Raw genomic sequence first — 15,707 nt, 5'->3', positions numbered from 1 at the left:
TGTATGCCTACTTCTGATACTAAATGGCCACCTAACATTAGTTCCTGTGGATAGTTTGCCTAATTATTCTTATGCTATAGGGTATGTGGATTTTTCTAACTTATTTATTTGTTTTTAGAGCAGGGTGATCATGTTTCAACAATTCCTTCCTGTTTTTGGTTATTTTGAGTAGATCCCCAGAGGCGATTACTACAGGGTAAAGGGGGAGAATGGTTTAATGGTACTATAACAGATAATTTGATTGCTCTCCAGTGAGAATAACTTAATTTATGGTGCCACCAGCAAGGTACACGGAACTTTCTGCACTACTTTAGACACTTAGGGGATTGCAATTTCATTTTTTTTTTTTTTTTTTTTTTTTTTTTTTTTAATAAGAACACCTTCAAATTTCCTGGCTGGGTGTGGTGGCTCATGCCTGTAATCCCAGCTCTTTGGGAGGCCAAGGCAGGTAGATCACTTGAGATCAGGAGTTTGAGACCAGTCTAGCCAATATGGTGAAATCCTGTCTCTACTAAAAAATACAAAAGTTAGCCAGGCGTGGTGGTGGGCACCTGTAGTCCCAAATATTCAGGAGGCTGAGGCACAAGAATCGCTTGAACCTGGGAGGCAGAGGTTGCACTGAGCCAAGATCGTGCCATTGCACACTGCACTCCAGCTTGGGTGACAGAGTGAGATTCCATCTCAAAAAAAAAAAGAATACCTTCAAGTTTTCTTCCTTCACCTTTTTTGTTTATTGGTTGTGCCTGTTTCTGCCAATGAATCACACTCGATGAATCTACCTGTTCATGACTCTCCTGCAGAAAACTCTGCTTACCCATTCTCTGCCTGTGGCTTAGTCAACTCCTGGAGAAAGGGTAAGAATGATCTTGTGGCAGCCAAGGCTTTTTCTCCCACAGGCTCAATGTAATTAATTGTGATTTTGTTCTTGGTTTTCTGTGGCATAATATGATGGTTAATTTTCTGCATTAACTTGACCAAACTAAGGGATACTCACATGACTGGCAAAATTATTGTATTTGTGAGGGAGTTTCCAGAAGAGATTAGCCTTTGACTCAGAAGACTGAACCAAGATTTCTGTCAGCAATGGAGGGGGCTTCCAACAAACTGTCCAGGTCCAGAGAGAAGAAAAAGACAGAGGAAGGTGCATTTGATCTCTCTGACTGGGATTTCCACCTCCACCTATCCTGGGACATCCACACTCCTGGTTCTCTGGCCTTCAGACTTGATCAGGGTCTAACACCGTCGCCTCACACCCCACCCTTGTTCTGAGGCCTTTAGACTCACACTGAACGATATAACTGGTTTCCTGCTTCTCTATCCTGCAGCAGATGATCACGGGACTTCATTCCAAAATTGTGTGAGCCAATTCCCATAAGAGATTCCTAAATTTATAAATAAACACATAAATTTTCTACAGGCTTATCTTAGTGGTGTCACTTCAAATTTTGAAGAACCTTGACTATTACACATAGCAAAAAAAACAAACAAAAAAAAAACAACAAAAAAACCAAACACAAGTGGGTCACCGTCATCAATAAGTAAGTTTTAAAACATCAAACACAGGATAAAATGCTACACCATATCTATTAGCTGGGTATAGGGACCAGTCCCACAGGGTCGGTGGGTTTTTCTCCCCGTGTGCGGAGACGAGAGATTGTAGAAATAAAGACACAAGACAAAGGGATAAAAGACAAGACAGCTGGGCCTGGGGGACCACTGCCATCAAGACGTGGAGACCAGTAGTGGCCCTGAATGCCAGGCTACGCTGATATTTATTGGATATAAGACAAAGGGGCAGGGTAAGGAGTGTGAGTCATCTCCAATGATAGGTAAGGTCACCTGGGTCACATGTCCACTGGACAGGGGGCCCTTCCCTATTTGGCAGCCAAGGTGGAGAGAAGGAGAGAGAAGACAGCTTACACCATTATTTCTGCATATCAGAGACTTTTAGTACTTTCACTAATTTTGCTACTGCTATCTAAAAGGCAGAGCCAGGAGTACAGGATGGAACATGAAAGTGGACTAGGAGTGTGACCACTGGAGCACAGCATCACAGGGAGACGGTTAGGCCTCCGGATAACTGGGGGCAGGCCTAACTGATGTCAGGTCCTCCACAAGAGGTGGAGGAGGGGAGTCTTCTCTAAACTCCCCCTGGGAAATGGAGACTCCCTTTCCCGGTCTGCTAAGTAATGGGTGTTTTTCCTTGGCACTGACGCTACCGCTAGACCAAGGTCCGCTTGGTAAGGGGCGTCTTCCCAGACACTCGCGTTACCGCTAGACCAAGGAGCCCTCTGGTGGCTCCGTATGGGCGTGACAGAGGGCTCAGGCTGGAGTGCAGTGGCGCCATCTGGGCTCACTGCAAGCTCCGCCTCCCGGGTTTACGCCATTCTCCTGCCTCAGCCTCCCGAGTAGCTGGGACTACAGGCACCCACCACCTCGCCCGGCTAGTTTTTCGTATTTTTTAGTAGAGACGGGGTTTCACCATGTTAGCCAGGATGGTTTTGATCTCCTGACCTCGTGATCCATCCGTCTCAGCCTCCCAAAGTGCTGGGATTACAGGCGTGAGCCAACGCGGCCGGGCTCACACTCTTATCTTCTGATCACTTCTGACTATGTCCCTTCAGCTCCTATCTCTGTATGGCCTGGCTTTTCCTAGGTTATGATTGTAGAGCAAGGATTATTATAATATTGGAATAAAGAGTAGTTGCTACAAACTAATGATTAATGATATTCATATATAATCATGTCTATGATCTAGATCTAGTACAACTCTTCTTGTTTTATATATTTTATTGCACTGGAACAGCTCGTGCCCTCGGTCACTTGCCTCGGCACCTGGGTGGCTTGCTGCCCACACCTGAGGTTTTTTTTCTATATGGAAAGAACTGTCTGAGATGCCTTGCAGTAAACTCCAAGGAGATTGTGAGGGAAGATATCCTCTTTTCTCCCGGTAAATCTCTCTGTTGATGATCATTATTTTAAAGGCTCCAAAGATCAAAACATCTGCTTGCACATTTTGACGATTCGTTTTGGGTGAGGGTCTCTCGCAGGCTTGGAAGGGTGGGTGAACAGTGGGAAGGGGGCTGCCTCTGTGGTGACTGGCATCACTCATATCCATATCTGTAGCAGTCATCAGGTGCTTATTATATATTTGACTTTTGGCCACCCCTATGGGGGTGTTAAATGCAGGGAGGGTCTAGTCAAGCCATCACAGGTTGGCAGTGACTTGTAGCAACTTTCTGCACACCTTTCTCAGTCAGGGTGGATACCTTTTAAAATAAGTTCATTTCATCCTGCCTAGCTTTGCCCCGGCAGCTCTAGAAGAATTACCCCATGGTGCTGAGCTCGGGCTGCCTGGCTCTGGAACAATGTGCTCAGAGCTGCAGGGGAGACCTGCTGTCTGACTGCCAGAGAGAGTCCCACCACCCCCTACCCTGTATCCTGGAAGACCAGACTGCCCAGCCTGTCCACCTAGTAGACCGTTTCCCTGCCCAATTCTCCTTCTCTCATTCCTGATGAGCAGCTTGATGCCTGCAGGGACTGCGCCAGCTGAGATTGTCTCTAGGTCCTCCCTTCTGACAGCTGGTGTCCAGGGAAGTGGGTCCTTTGGCCTCCTTCCTGCCACCAGAATTTCGAGGACCTTGTTTCTCCCACTGCAGCTTTTGACACAGTCCTGGGTCATAGACTAGGGTTTCTTAACCTCAGCCAGACAGAGATTTGGAGGGCAGAGTTCTTTGTTGTGAGGCGCTGTCCTGAGCATTCAAGGGCGCTCAGCATCCTACCTGTCCTCTCCCCACTAATAGCATGGGCGCTTCCTGCTGTTCACAATGAACAAAGTCTCCAGGCAGACATACATGTCCCCTGAGGGGCCAAATCACCTTCACTTGAATCACATCCAGTGGTGGCCTGGATGGATACTGGCATTCAAAAATAATAATAAAAATAAAAATAATCATAATGTAACTCATGTAGTTATGTCTTTATTGATGCAACATTTAATAATGTAAGTATTATTAATACTTATTAATGATTATATGTATATTTAATTTTTTTTACCATTTATTTTCATCTAGTGTCAGAGTTTGAGAAATTTGTAGAAAGATTATAAATGACTCTGATTACTCTAGATACTAATGCTTCCGTACCCTCTGCCCCTCCTTCTCCTGCCTCCGCCTTTCTGTCTCTCCCTCCCCCAGCAAGCTCCCTATGAGCACAACTCCAATTGTAAGAAAAACACCATTTTCTTTTCTCTGAGGCAGCATTCCTGACGTGTGGATTCAGGTTGATAAGTGACAGTGATTTATAATCATCCTTGCCTGTGTAGTCCTTCCCATGTTAGGTCATGTCTGTCGTTTATGTTGATGACAATCTGTGTCATCCACGCCATTTTCAAAATTTTTGAAAACATATCCAGCCAAAAGCTAAGGATAAAATGCCCTTTTGTGCTGTTATTTTTCTTTATTGCTCTTTTATTACTTTATTCAGAATCTTTATCTCTTAACATGTTTTGGCCTGTTTGTGTTTCTTCCGCTTGGTGGTAACATCAGTTAACATAGAGTTTAGAAAAAATGTTTCCCCAATTAAAAAAAAAAATCACTTGTATTACATCTTCTTTCTTCTTTCTGATTTGTATTAACTTGTAATTTTATTTTTTGTTTTTGTTGTACTAATACTCTGTTAATTAGCTAACTTTCAAGAAAATAATCTATTATGTGTAACAAGCAAATTAGTTAGTTTCAATATTCTTCTTAAGGTAACTTCTTGCTTCTACTTCTTTTTCCATCTCTAACTTTGTTCCTTTTCTACTTTCTTGAAATTCTAGTTTGTTTGCCTTATTTTTGGTATAACAGGCATGTTGGAAAAATGTTTTCTCAATTCAAATTTGGTAGCATCTTGGATATGGTGATTTTTATTTTCTTCTTTTCAGATTGAAGCAAAGATTCTTTATATTTTGGATTTCCTAAGTTTACCCAAACAATATTTAAGAGACTTTAATACATTTCCATGAAGTAGGATACATTTTATTGTCTGTCAGTATTTGTTTCTAATAGATTGGTTTTCAAAATTCTGACAACATTTTATGTAGATTTTCTGTTAATTTGTCTTGAGAATGTAAGAATGTTGACAGAAGAGACAGAAGGATTTATGAAATCCAGTCCAGAGGTCCCATTACAGGCCCTTGGTAAAATGGGACCCAGTGCATTTTGACTGTCTGGCCCAGCGCTGTTTTAAAAATTAGAACTTGCCACATTTTGCAGTTCAGACAGCACATACAAATCCAGAAGACCTGGCCCTGTCGGGGCTGAGTTTCTGTGTGGTGAAAACTGGCTACAACCCCTTCCTTCAGAACACTTGCATCTTCCCTCATCCCCGCTGCTCCGGATCCCCTTCCACAGACGCACTGCCCTGCTGCTGTGATCCTCGTGGCCACTGTGGCAGCTACTTTGGAGACCTGCTGGTCCGGCCCTTCCTGCCTTCCACAGAGCTGTACTCCTCCTTCTGAAGAAGCCACCTGGGGCCCGGTCTTCCTGGCTCCTCAGAGTCCTTGCAACAGCGGGCACTACTTCTCTGTCCTGCACTCAACCCCTCTCCCACTCCACTGCTTCTCAGTGTGCAAAAACACTAAGAAGTGTCCCGTATTTTCAAAATCTCTCCCCTGAAGTTCCCACCTGATATGTAGTTGGAGATGGGCAAAGTACAGTGTCCTTGAAGCATTGTTTTATGCATAGTGCCTGGAATGTGGTAGGATCTCAACAACTGTTGTTTCATTAGAGGAATTACCAAATATGTGAATACTAATGTAACAGTACCATTCTATGTGTTTCAAAATTATTATTCTCATGAATGTTAGCTTTCTTAAAAATTCATTTCTTTTAGTTGGATCTAGACATTTTATCTTTCACAGCTCAAGATGGATAAACTCAGAATCATAAACTCTTTATTTTTTATTTATTTATTTATTTTATTTTATTTTATTTTATTTTTGAGATGGAGTCTCGCTCTGTCGCCCAGGCTGGAGTGCAGTGGCCGGATCTCAGCTCACTGCAAGCTCCGCCTCCCGGGTTCATGCCATTCTCCTGCCTCAGCCTCCCGAGTAGCTGGGACTACAGGCGCCCGCCACCTCGCCCGGCTAGTTTTTTTGTAGTTTTAGTAGAGACGGGGTTTCACCGTGTTAGCCAGGATGGTCTCGATCTTCTGACCTCGTGATCCGCCCGTCTCGGCCTCCCAAAGTGCTGGGATTACAGGCTTGAGCCACCGCGCCCGGCCAGAATCATAAACTCTTAATGCATAATGAGAAATGTAACAATTCCTAGGGCCAGGCACTTGTGTCTGTGCTGGTGCTATTGCCTCAATGCAGGAAAATCTACATGATAATTCACTTTGAGGCCAAAACTGCTTCCTAAACATGGATACCTACCAGATATTTGAGCTGGGAGTACTGCCCAGGTCTGGATGGGTGGGGAGTGTTTGCAACAAGGACTGTGCCTTGCCATCCTCAGTGACACAGTGTCCAAGTGCCCCAACTTAGCAGACACCTGCTGACCACCTGATTTCTGTGGCCTAATAGGGATGTGATGAAATCTACCTGTGCCACTCAACCCCAATCCACACAATATCCAGGTGGTTTGAAACTTTTTTGATATACTGGGTTCATGCTCTGGAGTCCTAACAACGTTTTAGCTAATTACCAAATATATATATATATATATATATTTGGGGGGAGAGAGAGAGAGAGAGAGAGAGAGAGAGAGAGAGCAGTGCAATAACCTTGTCCTTTACATTGTAAAATGATTTCTCCTTAAAGGTCTATCATCTCTTTTCATATATCCATTATTATTTGTAATATCCTTTAAACAAAAAAAAGTCAACCCCAGGCCAAGCCATTGCACAACTCTTTCGAAATAGTCTCCTTTCTACCTTGAAAGAAGAAAGTTGGCAGGTTGAACGTTGTTTTTGTGGAGCTTGTACCACAGGTCACATATCACAGTGTGACTTCAAAGGCCACTGGAGCCACCATCTCACACTGAAGAACACACATGGGTCAGGAGCCAGGTCCAGGTCCAGAACGGTGGATCTGGAGAGGTGAGGGTCCCAGCCTGTGGTCCTGTGGGGAGCCCTCAGGCTCCTCTCTGGCCACCATACTCTGACCTCCCTCCTCAGCAGGACAGGGTTCTGGCCTCTCTAATGACAGGTTATGTGGCAGACCAGGTCTCACTAATACAGGTCTCCTTAACAACTGGCTCAGTACTGACTGAGTGATTAGATATTAAAAGCTAAGAGAAAAAAAAAAACAGCCAGTGCCTTTATACAAAGGCTGGAATGTAACAAAAGCCCACCAAGAGTTTTGCTTAGGCCTTTCTTGGGCCTTAAAGCATGACAAAATAACGAAGGGATTCTTAACAGGACCCATTTAGCATTAAACAAGTTTTATTGGGGGTCTGAAGGAACTCCCCACACCTCCCTGATGTAGCAGGAGACAAGGTAAGGGTAATCACCTCCGGCACCTGGACCCATTAAATAAAGTAAATAGACTGAGGCTCCAGAGTAAGGTCTCAGGACCCAGAACTTCGTTATAGATTAAAGAAGTCAATCACTTATCTCTTTAGATGATGCACACTCACTTGTAGGCATATAGCTTAGAAGGTATATATGCTCTGGAAAACTTTGTAATTTTGAGTTGGTCTGGTGGTAATTTCCAGACCTTCTTCCTGTAACCAGTTGCAGAAATAAAACCTCTCTTCCTCTCCAGGTGATCTGCATCTGGTTATTGGGCCTAGAGAAATAGCAGCCTGACCCTCAGTTTGGTCCGGGAAGTTCTTCCACCCTCCCTGGCCTGCCCTCTGTGGCCACTGCACTCACTGCTGCTGTTGCTGTTTTGGTCTATATGAGGTTCACCTAGTGGACTGGCTGGACATTTCCAGGGGGCACCTCAGATACCTCACCAACTTGCTGGGTCTGATCCTTTAATTTAGATTCATCAATTGTGCCAAAATACGAAGTGGCTACTTTACATAGTACATAGTCAGATGACCAAAGGACTCAGTACCCGAGGGCCCCTAACAGAAAACACAGACCGCATTTCCTTTACTCTGACCCATTTCTTGGGGGTCCTTCCCATACCACTGACACCGTTCCTGTGTAGGCGGGGCTAGAGGGGAGACAAAGCTCTCGGAGTAGCTTTCGAATCAGAGGAAGTCCTGCTCTTACAGTGACGGGCTGAATTAAATTCCCAGGTTGGGGCCACCACCTTTTAGTCTGACCCCTGCAGCCCGAGTCTCCCAGAGCCCGCGGGAACTCGGCAGCGGAGAGAAGGCTGAGGGACTCCGCGGGCAGGGAGGAGAAGGGAGAAGAGATTTTTGCTTCTTTAGGATCTGGCTGTTGTTTCAAGCGCAGGGCCAGGTCGCTGTGGACCTAGGAAGGGCTGGAGCCTCAGGGTGGGTTGGGGAAGCTGGCGAGGGTGATTCTCCCTTTTGGCTTCTGGGCGCCCTGACCTCGCTCCGTGAACCCTTGGGGCTGGGAGGCGGGAGGGGATCTTACTGATTCCAGCCCCAGAAGCGCGCTCCGGGGCCACAGACTGGCGCGTTTCGGGAGCTTGGCGGGCCGAGGGGCGGGGTCGCAGCAAGGCCCCTCCTTTCCCCTTTCTGGAGCTCTTATAGTCTGTACCCCGGTTGTGGCCTGTCTGCAGAATCCGCACCAACAGGAACCATGCCCATGACCCTGGGGTACTGGGACATCCGAGGGGTGAGCGAGGGTCCCCTGGACGGTGGGACCAGGGCGCAGGGTGGGAAGTGTGGAGCAGCTGCGGGACGGGCTCTAGGGATCCTTCCTCTTCAGGGAGGCCCCCCTCAGTAGGGCCTGTGCAAGACGCTGTGTGTGTGTATTTGGGGGTGGGGGTGGGCAGAGGAGGCGACGTGTGCGTGCAGTGTAAACTAGGGGTGGTTCTGTTGCAGACAAAGTCACCAAATCAGGGACCCTCCATCTCTGACCCTAGCTGCCGGCCCTCTCTCCCAGCTGGCCCACGCCATCCGCCTGCTCCTGGAATACACAGACTCAAGCTATGAGGAAAAGAAGTACTCTAGGGAGGATGGTAATGGCACCTTCCTGTCTGGGGCCTGCCCACTCCCGCTGAGTTGGCACCAAGCAACCCACGGTGGCCACCTGTGGCTGCCTCTGCAGGCCTCCCCTGCTGGAGCTGCAGGGTGTCCCTTCCCTGAGCCCTTGTCCTAGCAAAGCAGAATGCTGGGGAGGGATGCTGGGCCCCCTGTCTGGGTAACTGGGATGGGTGTCCCTCAGGACTTGCCTAAACCCTGGAAGCCTTAGCCTTGTGGGGTCCAGAGTCCTCACCGGGATTCTTTCTCCCTTATCCCTGGGATGTGGGACCGAGTGGTCAGATTCTAGATCCACCTGTCTCAGGGATCTTGCCACTGGCTCCTTGGGAGGGTCCCGGGGAAGGAGGGCTGGGCTCCGGGGAGGTTTGTTTTCACTTCATCTTCCCCACCACAGCTCCTGACTATGACAGAAGCCAGTGGCTGAATGAAAAATTCAAGCTGGGCCTGGACTTTCACAATGTAGGTGCAGGGGAAGGGGCGGTTTTGGGGGAAAGTACAACGTGTCTCTGACCGCATCTCCTCTCCGAGCTTAGAGGGGTTAGGATCAGGAGTCTTCTGCCCAATTCCTCTCACTCCTGGCTGTCTACACAGCCCTTCCATGATGTTCTGTGTCCAAGCTCATTCATTCATGTGACAGTATTTCTATCTCAGGCCTGCCATGAGCAGGCACAGTGAGTGCTGGGTCTCCTCTCTGCCCTTGCTTATGGGAAGGGGATGCTGGGGAACCTGGTGGCCCTATTGCGCTTCCCCGGTTTCCCATTCATCCAGCTGCCCTACTTGATTGATGGGACTCACAAGATCACCCAGAGCAACGCCATCCTGCGCTACATTGCCCGCAAGCACAACCTGTGTGAGTGTGGTTTGTTGCAGTGTGTTGGGGGAAGGTGGCCTCCTCCTTGGCAGGATTGGGGTGCGATGCTCAGAGTGAGTCTATGTTTTGTGGGTGGCAGGTGGGGAGACAGAAAAGGAGAAGATTCGTGTGCACATTTTGGAGAACCAGACCATGGACAACCATATGCAGCTGGCCATGATCTGCCACAACCCAGAATTTGCGAGTCTCCCCAGCGATCTGCACCTGGCAGAGTTTGGATTTGGGGCCAGGACTCTTGCATTCCTGCACACACTGGTGTTTTCTTAAGTCCTTGGTACCACTCATCCTCCAAGTGCTTTCCCGTACTATCAACAGTTATTCTCACAACTCCAATGTCACGTCAACAAAAGCAGAGGCAATTCCCACCAATCTTAGGACACGATCCAGGCATCCCAGGGTAGAAATTCAATTCCTAGATGGTAAAGTTCATGTTCAGAATCTCCTTCATCGCCTCTGGCCTCTGACTTCTGTCCTGGGTCATTTCTCTCAGCCAGTTCACATCACCTGTCTGCTCCTAGAATATACAGACTCAAGTACAAGACAGAGGAATGTAATGGCACCGTTGAATTGCATCTTCTCCTCCACAGTTTTCCAAGTGCTGTCATTGACATGCATAGGGATCCACGCATTTTCATAACAGGCAGCTCAGAGGCAGCCAGCGGGCCTTTATTCCTCTCCCTCCTTCCTTTCAACCTGAACTTCTCATCTCCCTGGAAACTGGTCAATGTCCATGTTTTCTCTTGCCACCCCATTAGGAGGAACTTTCTACTTCTTTCCCTGAGCTCCTGTAGTTCTTTGCATCCTTGATTCTGCCCATGTCTGGGTCCAAAGGCTGCCAGGTGCTCGGGCACCACTGGGGCTGACCCAGAGGTTATTGGGAGGTCAGTGATGACAGATTCAGGGACGGCATCTCATTCCTCTCTGCCTTCTGATCACTTCAGATAGGGTCTGGCACCCAGTCAGAGTCTAATAATTGCTGATGTATCCAATTGAAGCCTGGGCACTGCCCCAGTTTTAGTTGCGGGGAAGATGGCTGCTTGCCCGTGGCCAGCCTGGGCCATCCACAGCCCTGGGGAGGCCATGTCTATGCAGGGAGCTTTTGTCTGAGGGTGGTGACAGCTGTTTCCTGTCTCAGGAGAAACTGAAGCCAAAATACTTGGAGGAACTCCCTGAAAAGCTAAAGCTCTACTCACAGTTTCTGGGGAAGCGGCCATGGTTTGCAGGAGACACGGTAAAGGAGGAGTGATATAGGGAATGAGATCTGTTTTGCTCCATGTGTTATGGAGGTTCCAGCCCACATATTCTTGGCCTTGTGCAGATCACTTTTGTAGATATTCTCGTCTATGATGTCCTTGACCTGCACCATACATTTGAGCCCAAGTGCTTGGATGCCTTCCCAAATCTGAAGGACTTCATCTCCCGCTTTGAGGTGATGCCCCCATCCTCCTTTCTCTTTGATGCCCCTTGTTCCTTTCCCTCCTTTGAGATGCTTTCCCAGTCCTGGAGCTACACATAGAATAACTTGCATTTATTGAGCATTGGCTTCATGCCACGAACCGTGCCCAGCACATTATACCTATTGTGTGGAATTTGAATTTTATAACATTCCAACAGGGTGATAGAATTATCTCACCCATTTTGGAGATAAGGAAACTGAGAATGAGATGGTCAGGCATTGCTCAGGGTCCCAGAGCTGGTGGAGGCTGTGCTGGGCTCCCTATGAGCCTCTGGATCTATGGGTGGCAGTCAGGGCTCTCCTGTATGTGACCAGAGAAAAAGCCTTAGGCTTTCCCTAGCCTGGGTTTCACAGCCCAGGACACTTTGGAAGAGGCAGAGCACTTCGTGACCATGGATGGAGCTGGCAATAGTAGGACTGGCACAATGGTGGAGTTGATGTCTAGTGCTAAACCCACGGGCAATATTCATTGCTACCTCCAGAAGCTTTGCATGATTGGACCCCTGTGTGGGGAGTCCTGAGAGCCAGGGCTGTGGCTGGAGCTGGATTAAGGTACATATGTGGGTGCCCCTGTTGAAGGAGTTTATGTTGAAATGCCCGGTGCTGGGGCACTTTCTTACTCCACCTCTCTTCCTTTTTTTTTTTTTTTTTTTTTTTTTTTTTTTGAGACAGAATGTTGCTCTGTTGCCCAGGCTGGAGTATAGTGGAGTAATCTTGGCTCACTGTAACCTCCGCCTCCTGGGTTCAAGCGATTCTCCTGCCTCAGCTGCCAGAGTAGCTGGGATTACAGGTGTGCGCCACTACGTCCAACTAATTTTTGTATTTTTAGTAGAGACGGGGTTTCACCATGTTGGCCAGGCTGGTCTCAAACTCCTGAACTCAGGGGATCTGCCCGCCTCGGCCTCCCTAAGTGCTGGGATTACAGGCGTGAGCTACTCCTTTTCTCTTTTTTCCCCTCCAATGTTCCACGTGTTCCCCCTGTGAGATGAATAGCATGCTGGTTTTACTCCTATTCACTGACCTTCTCTGCATGAGGCAGGGTGTGAGGCTCAGTGGGAGATGCATAGATGACCGCCCCATCCTGGAAATAGTGCAGTGAGAGGCCTGCGGGCAGAGCAACCCTTGAGGTGTGTGTGGTACCACCTGGGTATTGGGCCCAGGGCCTGCCCTCACTCACGGAGAAGCATCCCTCACCCGTGTTGATCTTGTTTGAGAGCAGCAAATCCTGCTTTAGTACAGATTTGGGAATTTGAGGCACTAGTCCAAAGGGCTTCTGAGCCTAGAATCTGTTTCCCTTTCCCACTCCCCATCAAGAGATCTGCTTGCTTAGCTAGTTCCCATCATCTCTGGTTCTGGTCCAGGCTTAAGTGGCCTTGGAGTTATGTAAGATGTGGTGGTAAGGGAGGAGTGGAGGACAGCTGAGGTCTCTGGCCTGTGACATGCCAAGGTCAATCAGTTTGAGAACAAGCAGTCTGGGAATTTTTTTTTTTTTTTTTTTTGAGATTGTATCTTGCTGTTGCCCATGCTGGAGTGCAGTGGCATGATCTAGGCTTACTGCAACCTCTGCCTCCTGGGTTCAAGCAATTCTCTGCCTCAGCCTCCTGAGTAGCTGGGATTACAGTTGCCCGCCACCATACCAGCTAATTTTTGTATTTTTAGTGGAGATGGGCTTTCACCATGTTGACCAGGCTGGTCTCGAACTCCTGACCTCAGGTGATCCACCCACCTCGGCTTCCCAGTGTGCTGGGATTACAGGTGTGAGCCACCACGCCTGGCTGGATCTTTCTGAATACCTTATCTGGGCATTCAATCCCAGTAACATTGTGCACAGCACATCTGAGTGTCTTGTAGCCTGATCTGCAGCAGGGCTGGAGATGCCATGGGTTAGGGCACAGTAAGATTCTGTTCAGATATTAGATGGAGAACATTGGACTTTCTGCTTTAAGGGGAATAATTAGAGCCTAGTCTCACCTTTCATTTTCTGTGCACTGCCACCCCGCCCTGCCCTGCCACCATTCCACTTTCATCCAGGTTTTACTGAGACATTGGGTGAGTGTGTTGTGAGCCCCTTTGTTCTGCTGGAGGTCCCTTCTGTGTGTCTACACCCAGACAAGCCAAGAGCCTCCCTGTGGAGAAGGAGAGTGTTTGTGCAGTCAAGGGGTGACAGGGCCCGGTGTGAGGGGCGGTGAGGCAGAAGAAGAAGAGTATTTGGCAGAAAGAGGCCAGAACCGGAGAGAGACAGAACCAGGCTACATTGTAGCCCTGTTCCCCTTACTAGGTATTTAAATGTGAGGTAGTTGCTGAACTTCTGTTTCCCACATGAGAAACGATAATAATAGATTCAGCCTTGCAGAGCAGTCAAGTGAATTTTCTAAGCCTGTGTTATAATTTCTCTTGGGTACAGAGCAGCCAGCACAGTGTAGAATCTCCATAAGTGTTAGCTGTTACTGTGGTACAACATTACTTAAAGGAAGCTGGAAGAGTTAACTCCGCAGATCTGGGGCCCTTAGAGGCTGTGTGATGTCCCAGCACTTGAGCCCACGTGGAAAGGCTGTGGCCAAGGCCCTGACCTGCTGTGTCTGCAGTGGGGCTGTCCTCATGGGCAGCTGACTTTGAGTTCTGGCATTATTTGGCCCCCTCTCAGGGCTTGGAGAAGATCTCTGCCTACATGAAGTCCAGCCGCTTCCTCCCAAGACCTGTGTTCACAAAGATGGCTGTCTGGGGCAACAAGTAATGCCTGGAAGGCCAGGAGGTGGGAGTGAGGAGCCCATACTCAGCCCTCTGCCCAGGCTGTGGAGCACAGCTGGACTCTGCATCCCAGCACCTGCCTCCCCATTCCTTTCTCCTGTTTATTCCCATCTTTACCCCCAAGACTTTATTATCCCCTCTTCACTTCCCCTAAACCCCTGTCCCATGCAGGCCCTTTAAAGCCTCAGCTACCCACTTTCCTTCATGAACATCCCTCTCCCAACATTACCCTTCCCTGCACTAAAGCCAGCCTGACCTTCCTTCCTGTTAGTGGTTGTGTCTGCTTTGAGGGGCCTGCCTAGCCCCTCGCCTGTGGAGCTCAGCCCCGAGCTGTCCCCGTGCTGCATGAAAGAGCAGCATTGACTGGTTTACAGGCGCTGCTCATGCAGCATGGCCTCTGCCTTAGGCCTACCTGATCGAAGTAAAGCCTCAATCACATTTGCTGTGTCTTGTCTTATTTGCTCCTGGCCATCTACCCAGACTGTCTGTCTGTCTGTCACTGCCTCTTCCAAGGGACTGGCTGGTGATCCTGGCAGTGGCCAGGTTCTAACGGAGTCTGCTGGGCATAGTAAGGCACTTGACAACTCTTGCTCCCATTTCTGACAGACTCAGAGCAGGAAGCCCTGTGAGGCACTGTGGAAAGGATGTCTCTTTCTGGGCCTGGATCTCTCATTCATCATCCAGCCTTACTGAGTGCTTTCCATAATTACACAGAGCTTGTGTCTCATTGAATAGGACCCCAAGGGGGTGGAATCTCCATCAGAGAGAACCAGGGTCCCTTTTACCTTCCCCACTATATGACTGCATCACTTCTGTTAGGTCTCCAGGACCCAATCTCTATTGTTTTTCTCAGATGGCTTCCAGGTACCCTCTCCAGGCTTGCTGCACAGCTGTCATCAGGACGTTCTCTCTGGGTTTACTTCCTCTCTTTCCTGGGTACCTGTGAGAGAAATGTCTTTAGTCCTTGCACAACTGAAAGTGTCTTTACATGCTTACTGAATACTCTGGCTGATGTTTTAGTCTATTCTCACACTGCTAATAAAGACATACCCGAGACTGGGTAATTGATAAAGGAAAGAGGTTTAAAGGACTCACAGTTCCACAGGGCCTAGGAGGCCTCATAACCATGGCAGAAGGCAAATGAGGAGCAAAGTCACATCTTCCATAGCAGCAGGCAAGAGGGCCTGTGCAGGGGAACTCCCACTTATAAAACCATCAGATCTCGTGAGATTTTTCACTACCATGAGAACAGTATGGGGGAAACTGTCCCCATGATTCAGTTATCTCCACCTGGCCTCCACTCTTGACACCTGGGGATTATTACAATTCAAGGTAAGATGTGAGTGGGGACACAGCCAAACCATATCAGCTGGGGATAGAATTCTATGATGAAAACTTTCAGACCTCTAATAGACTAACCCACTCTTTTCTGGAATTGAGCATTTCTAGTGAGTAGGTGGATGAGTCTGACTGCATCCTTTGAATTTTTAAAGTTATTATTATTTTTATTATTTTGAGAGGG

General features: G+C 48.0%; 1 protein-coding gene across 1 annotated transcript; it reads left to right on the top strand.

The window, feature by feature from the left end:
- The first annotated feature begins 8,589 nt into the window (after positions 1-8,589).
- GSTM1 (glutathione S-transferase mu 1) lies at positions 8,590-15,262 on the top strand. Its single transcript, XM_073008505.1, has 8 exons — positions 8,590-8,742; positions 9,013-9,088; positions 9,505-9,569; positions 9,879-9,966; positions 10,061-10,161; positions 11,117-11,212; positions 11,300-11,410; positions 14,082-15,262. The coding sequence occupies exons 1-8, from the start codon at positions 8,707-8,709 to the stop codon at positions 14,169-14,171; spliced, it is 663 nt and encodes a 220-aa protein (XP_072864606.1). The 5' UTR covers positions 8,590-8,706; the 3' UTR covers positions 14,172-15,262.
- The last annotated feature ends 445 nt before the right edge of the window (positions 15,263-15,707 follow it).

Source organism: Chlorocebus sabaeus, chromosome 20 (assembly GCF_047675955.1).
Source record: "Chlorocebus sabaeus isolate Y175 chromosome 20, mChlSab1.0.hap1, whole genome shotgun sequence".
Taxonomy (NCBI): Eukaryota; Metazoa; Chordata; class Mammalia; order Primates; family Cercopithecidae; genus Chlorocebus; species Chlorocebus sabaeus.
The sequence above is the reverse complement of the archived record's forward strand: the minus strand, read 5'-3'. Positions and strand labels throughout refer to the sequence as shown.

Bases quoted from the DNA above. Each gene is read 5' to 3' on its own strand.
- GSTM1 (XM_073008505.1), top strand. From the start codon at position 8,707: ATGCCCATGACCCTGGGGTACTGGGACATCCGAGGG. The intron at 9,967-10,060 runs GTGGTTTGTTGC...TGTGGGTGGCAG, and splicing joins CAAGCACAACCTGTGTGAGT to GTGGGGAGACAGAAAAGGAG. The intron at 10,162-11,116 runs GCGAGTCTCCCC...TTCCTGTCTCAG, and splicing joins TCTGCCACAACCCAGAATTT to GAGAAACTGAAGCCAAAATA.